General features: G+C 33.8%; 1 protein-coding gene across 1 annotated transcript in view; it reads right to left on the bottom strand.

The window, feature by feature from the left end:
* RXFP1 (relaxin/insulin-like family peptide receptor 1) overlaps positions 1–7,320 on the bottom strand; it is a 90,631-nt gene that overhangs the window by 38,616 nt on the left and 44,695 nt on the right. The window contains 5 exon segments of the mRNA XM_008586371.1: positions 3,317–3,367; positions 4,401–4,414; positions 4,863–4,947; positions 5,662–5,733; positions 5,821–5,892. Coding sequence (XP_008584593.1) covers positions 3,317–3,367; positions 4,401–4,414; positions 4,863–4,947; positions 5,662–5,733; positions 5,821–5,892 — 294 coding nt within the window.

Here is a 7,320-nt window from a genome sequence, read left to right as displayed (position 1 = left end):
TGTACATTAATTAGGAATAACTTGTTAATTATATGATTTAGTTCTCCATATCCATTTTGGATTCTACTGCCTCTTTCATGGACTGTGAAGTAGTGAATTATTATCTTTTACTTCTTATGTATGTCTATCTGTGTTTTCTTTTGTTTTGGTTACCATATGAATGGCTAAATCAAGCTAATTAACAAACCCATTGCCTCACATGCTTATTTTTTTTGTCTGGAGAACACTGAAGAATCTCCCCTCTTAGCAAATTTCAAGTACATTGTTATCAATGATAGGCACCCTGCTGTTGACAGATCTTCTGAACACATTCCTCCTGTCTAACAGAAATTTTGTGTCCTTCGACCAACATCTCCCCAATCCATCCCCACCCCTTTGTCACCAAGCCCAACTCTGGCAACCACCATTCTACACTCTGTCTTTATGAGTTTGATTCTTCTAGATTTCACCTATAAGTGAGATCATGCAATACTTGTCTTTATGTGCCTGACTTATTTCATTAGTATAATGTCCTGCAGATTTATCTATATTGTCACAAACGACAGGATTTTCTTCTTTTTAAAGGCTGAATAGTGTTCCATGGTGTATATATAGTACATTTTCTTTATGAATTCACTGTTGATGGACGTGGGTTAATTTCATGTCTTGGCTATTGTGGATAATGCTGCAGTGAACTTGGGAGTGCAAATATCTCTTTGACATACTGATTTCATTTCCTTTGGATATATATCCTGAAGTGGAATTGCTGGATCATATGGTAGTTCTATTTTCAATTTTTTGAGAAAGCTCCACACTTTTTTCCATAATGGGTATATATATACAATTTACATTCCCACCAAGAGTGTGCAAGGGTCCCCTTTTCTCCACATCCTTGCCAAAATTTATCTCTTGGTCTTTTTTTTTTTTTTTTTTTTAATACTGGCCAATCTAACAGGTGTGCAGTGATAGATATCTAATTGTGGTTTTAATTTGCATTTCTCTGATAATTAGTGATATAGAACATTTTTCCATATACCTGTTGGCCATTTGTATGTCTTCTTTTGAGAAGTGTCTTTTCAGGTTCTTTGCCCAGTCTCTTTTCTTTTTAATAGGTGAATTTAGCCCACTTACATTTTTTGAAATGACTAATATAGTTAGACTTAGTCTGCTATTTAAAAATATTATTATATAATTTCATAGGTTTAAAAAACTTTCACCAAATAGTTTCAAAAAATTTTTATTTCTTCCAATATTTAGAAAGGTTTGTATATTCTATTTGTCAACTTTATAATTATAACTTTACCCTATGCACTATATCTTCTTTTTATTTTGAAAATACTGTTTAATTTTTAACTGTAAGAAATGATGAATTTAGTATATATATTGTTTTCCTTTCTGCTCCTCTCTCTCTCTTTCACCATATGATTTTGGTCAATTATATGCTTTTTATTAGTGTTTGCCTTAGGAAAATCAAATTATCTATCTGTCTGTCTATCATCCATCTATAGATATGTCAGTTTTAAATGACATCCCTTGACTGCTAGCTATTTCACTGTATTTTGATACTGCTTACTTATTTAGGATTATTATGTCTTCTTGCCCAATTGACCCCTTTATCATTATGTGACATCCCTTTTTATCCCCAGTGATAGTCCTTGTTCTGAAATATGTTTTCCAATATTAGCCCCTCTAGCTTTTTTTTTTTAAATTAGGGTTGCATTTCTTATCCTTGTTCTATAGTATGTAATAATACAACTTTGGATTCTCTGTTATGTCTTTATTTTAGTCTCTTTTTTCTTTTTGTTTCAATTTGAAAGTTTTCTACTGATCTATTCAAGGTCATTATTTCTTTCCTCAGCTATTCAGTCTGCTGTTAAGCATGTAGAAATATTTTTAGATTCTCTTTTAAAGTTTCCATTTCTTTGCTGTCATTTTCCATATGTTCCATATGCATATTGTTTACCTTTTCCACTCTTTCATTTAACTTATTAATCATAAGTATTTTCATGTTCCTGTTTGGAAGTTATAATATCTGAGTTATTGCTGGGTCTGGTTCTGTTGATTGCTTTATAATTTGACATTGGACTATTTTTTTTGCTTTTTGGGGGGAATGGGGCTTTCTAAGTATTGCTATCCCCTTATATCCAGAAGCCGAACTCTCGTAAGAGTTTCCTGCCCTGACCCAGGTGGGCACTACCCTCTGCTTTGTATCAGTGCAGAATCCTGGGCTGGAAAGGTTTTTCTGCCCCTAGCCTGGGGTAGAGGGCTTTAATTTTTACCTCTTCTCTGGAAGCACTGGATCTTTGTCTGGTCCTGGGTGCAAGAGGATTTCCTGTCCCTCTCTCAGTGGCTTAAAGCTTTTACTTCCTAAGAGGAAAGAGTCCAGGGAAGAAGATAAGGTTTTTTGTCTGCTACCAAGGAGGACTCTCTCTGGTTTCCTTATTTACTCCTAGTTTTTCTTGTGAGCTGGTAGAGGTCAGTGAGAAAGAGCCTGTTAGAGATAGCTGACTCTTCTTGAGTGTGAGGTTTCCAGTTATTCTGAAGTGTTACACCAGCTCACACTTAATCATATAAGTTTAGTAAAATTTTAGCAGTTTTCTTTGTACCTGCTCTTATGACAGCCAACTCTTCACCCTGTGCTTTGCAAAGGTGAAATAGTATATATATGTCCCATCTCTCCTGGTCACTCTTTAGAATCTGTTTGCTTGGCTGCCTTATCACTGTGCTTGCTGATGGGCTCCAGAAAATTATGACTTTATAGATTATAAAGCTCTTTCTCATTGGTAGAGAAGAAACAATGTTGTCTTGTGGCTTTATGTATCCTAAGCACAATGTTGTTGGAATAGAATTGTAATATATGTTCTCTCCTGTGTCTTTTTCTCTATGACTCATATTATGTTCTTAAAATTGAGCCATGTTGATTGAAGTAGTACTAGTCCATTCATTTTTACTGCACTGTGTGTGTGTGTGTGTGTGTGTGTATGTGTATGAATCTATCACATTTTATTTTTCCATCCTTTTCTGTCTTATAGGACAGAAAAAAGTAGAATGTATCCCCACTGTCCTCTGTATTTTCAAATTCTTCATATTGGCTTCTTCAGCCATTAGATACATTTGCTTAGTTTCATCTTAAAATAAAACTTTACCCTCTTGGCCTTTGGCTATTGCCCTGTCAGTTCATATGCTTATTTGTTAGTTACATTTCTTTCTTTTTGAATTTTCCAACTTTTATTGTGGTGCTTACAGTTTTCTTTTTTTCTTATTTATTCCTTTATTTTTATTGAAACATGATTGTACATATCTGTGGGGTATGTCATTGAACATCAATACTGTGTGCAGTACAGTTTTGTTATTGCTTTGAAAGAATTATGTTAAAGGTTTTAATGTACTGTCTGTCATATATCTTGTAAGCATAATTTCCCGGGCTGTCATATGTCTTTTTATTTTATGTGCATTTTCTCCTAAATCAGATTAAAAATTTTTTTGGCCAACAAATATGTCAGATTTTCTAGTTCATACTTTACTGAGTGAAAGGTTTTGTGCAAGGTAAAATATTGTAGTTTTAAAAGAGATGAATGCTTATAAAACAAAACATTATTGCTAGTATTAAAGGGATAATATTGACTGTCAGGAATGCATCTGGAATGAGTTGCTTTGAATAGCTAAAATGTACAGATGATAACTTTAGTAGTAATTTTTTTATAAGTGCATCTCTTTAGTAATAAATTTGATCATTTTGATTTTTATCTAAAGAGTGTTATAAATTTTGCTGCCTTTTTAAAAGCAAAGAAAAGGTTTGCTATGCTACATACATAACACCTCTCACATTTGCTTCTTTTCTCAAGGCACAGGTTTTTATTTGTTAACTACCTTAGGTGTGTGTTGATCAATTGTGCCTCATTGCTGAGTTCGGATTACTGAGCATGTAATAGCTGTTAATTTATTCATTTGAATCTAAATTCAATTGCAATGAAGGGTATTGAACTTAAATTGCCCTTTCCTTTTTGACTTTAGTTCGTCATCAACATACAGTACAGTACTGTATGTCACACCAAGATGACTTCTGGACTTAGTAATAATTTTCAGGATGTTTGTTTTTCCCTAAGGGGCTCCAAATTAGTATATTTTGAATTACCATTTTTGGTTTTTATAGCATTTTTCACTTGTGCTTTATTATCTAGTTGTTGCTTGTCACTATAATCAATGTTTCTGACTCTCACGTTTCCCCTTCCTTTTAAATTTGATACTTCAAATCTGCTGTGAACCAAAAAATCAAACAGCCAAATTTTGAGAATTTCCTACAAAATAAGAGACAGAGGGAGTTTTCATATGATACTGTATATGCAGTTTTATTGATCAAACTTTTAAATAGTTATTTTGGTTATTTACTTTTTAGCTGCATTCTAAATAGGCAAATTTACTGGATAATTGAGTTCTAAATAGTAGAGTGATAGTTATTACTACAGGCAAAGCTACTAGGTAGAAAATTCCATGGATGGAACATTTTATATTGTAACCAGCCTTTAAATATAAATGCTAAATATCATATTTTCATTATTCAGAACTTAGGAGTGAAACTAAAATGACTCTTTGCACCAAATTAATAGGTGAGTAGATTGGCAGGAGAAAGGAGAAATATTATACAGATACCATGGCATTCATTTTGTTTTCTCTTCTCCTGGATCCAAAGTATTTTTTTGAGATGTTTTATTTTAGTGAGAATTTAGAGAAGTTAGTTTAGATAATTGGGGTGTTAATAAAAAAAATGCTAAAATAATTTGAGGAAATACAATATGATTCTAACAACCTATCCTTTTAAAAAAATATCCAAAATGCATTAGGCAAAACCAGAAAATTTAGCTGACTTCTTTAAAAAAAAGTACAATAACTTACAGCCAAAGTAGTTCTGGCATGTACTGACAAAGAGGTTTATCAGGCAGATGGGTGAGGACATTATTCAGCAGCACTCTGAAAAAGAAAAGAAACTAAAGAAGTCACATTTTTTGGTTCTTTTCTCATGTTAAGTCAAACATGGTGTTATCATTATTCTTATGAAAGCATAAAAATCTACTAAATTATCTGTCTTTTCTCTCCAATTTTTTCTCTGTTAGTTCTGTTATATTTAAGTGCCTGATAGTAATAAAATTTAAACAAATAGTAGTTATCATATGGAGGAAACAGAGCTGTTAGTAACAGAAAAAAAAGTCCTGTGCTATTCTACAGTGGGTCATGAAAGGGAGGTGATTTTAAATTAATGCTTCTTTTTTCAACAAATAGTAGTTATCATATGGAGGAAACAGAGCTGTTAGTAACGGAAAAAAAATCCTGTGCTATTCTACAGTGGGTCATGAAAGGGAGGTGATTTTAAATTAATGCTTCTTTTTTTTTCACTTTACCAAGAAAAACATAGGGCAGTAATGTTGTGCTTAAGAACATTTCAAGTAAATGTGACAGTGAGGCTGTGTTCAGTTTGATGGGCTAACATTCTAGAAGACAGAAAAACTTATAAAATTGTTCGATCTACAGATAGTCTTATAGAATATGATTAAGAGAGAATTTTTAGTTGCAAAGAGCTTTTTAAGGTTTTAGCAATTCCAAGTTTAATGATATTAAACTTAAACCATTAATTTTTATTCATGTTTTTGCCTTCAATCGAAATATTTGCTTTAATTTAGTACTTACAAGAGAATAAGAGAATTTAGTCCATAAAACGTTATTGGGAAAATTCGACTGAGGTGATTATCTTCAATTACCCTGCCAACCAGGAGAAAAAATTGATTAATTTACATATTTTTAGAACATAAAATTAACACTATAAAATGCCACATAAATTACACATACAGCCATTTTAGTCTGTGGAGATCTTCAAAAACACCCGGCTTCAGGAAGGTTATTCTGTTATGACTGAGATACCTGGAAAAAGCGAAATGACTAAAATAAATTTGTACTTTTTTGATGTTTTACAATAAGGAAAGTAAAAACAATAATTGTCTATCTTAAATTTTCTTATATAAATTTTCATCATGCCACTTCCCTGCCTTTGAATCTCTAAGAGTTCCTATCACTTACCTTATCATCTCTAGCTTTTAATTTCCCTATAATCAATCAATCTATCCATCCATCCATTCCTTTATTCATCAAACTTTTTTGAGTACCTACTCTATGGCATCGTGCTAAGTATGTCACACCTTCCTTTAAAGGGCTTTGAGTCTGGAGGGGAGACAGCAGGTGAACAGGTTATTAGGCAGCATGGGGAAAACAGGGAAATGTATAATGTAGGGTTTCCCTGACATTGCAGAGGAGAAAGCACCTTTGCTAGGGGTGGGGATGGCAGAGCATGGAGTAATGAGGAGAACAGGAAGGCTTTATTAAAGGAGGCACAATTGAGAAGAGTCTTGGATGATGACATGGTATTCACAAAGCAAGGAATGGTCAGAGTTATCCTAGCAGAGGAAAGAACTTAGGCAAAAGTGAGAGGTATGAGAGAGAGTAACAAGTTAGGGGATCACCGGGTAATTCAGTGGGGCCTCCCCATGAAGGGGCTATGAGGAGAGGCAGGAGATGAACCTAAGAGGCAGGCCAGGCCCTATTCTGGAAAAAAGGACATTGCATGCCTTGCTAAAGAGTTTGACCTACTTTGGGAAGTACGAACATTTTCACAATGTTAATTCGTCCAATCCAGGAGCAATGAACATCTTTCCATCTTTTTGTGTCCTCTATAATTTCTTTCAACAGTGATTTGTAGTTTTCCTTGTAGATTTCTTTCACCTCTTTGGTTAAGTTGATTCTTAGGTTTTTTATGACTATTGTAAATGGGCTTGCTTCCTTGATTTCTTTTTCTGCTATTTTGTTGTTGGAGTATAAAAATGCTATGATTTTTGTGTGTTGATTTTGTATCCTGCAAGGATCCTAAAGTCATTTATCAACTCTAAGAGTACTTTTGTAGAAATTTTGGGCTGTTCCGTATAAAGGATCATGTCATCTGCAAACAGGGACAATTTGACTTCATCTTTTCCAATCTGGATGCCCTTTATTTCTTTGTCTTGCCTGATTGCTTTGGCTAGTACTTCCAGTACTATGTTTAATAGGAGTGGTGAAAGTGGGCATCCTTGTCTTGTTCCCGTTCTCAAGGGAAAAGCTTTCAACTTTTTCCTGTTAGTTGGTACAGCCATTATGGAAAATGGTATGAAGATTCCTTAAACAACTTTGGATAGAACTGCCATATGATCCAGCAATTCCACTGCTGGATATATACCCAAAGGAATGGAAAACATCGTGTCAAAGAGATACTTGCACCCCCATGTTCATTGCAGCTCTATTTACAATAGCCAAGAGTTGAAA

The sequence above is a fragment of the Galeopterus variegatus genome, unplaced genomic scaffold (genome assembly GCF_000696425.1).
Source record: "Galeopterus variegatus unplaced genomic scaffold, G_variegatus-3.0.2 Scaffold3965, whole genome shotgun sequence".
NCBI classification, from domain to species: Eukaryota; Metazoa; Chordata; class Mammalia; order Dermoptera; family Cynocephalidae; genus Galeopterus; species Galeopterus variegatus.
The sequence above is the reverse complement of the archived record's forward strand: the minus strand, read 5'-3'. Positions and strand labels throughout refer to the sequence as shown.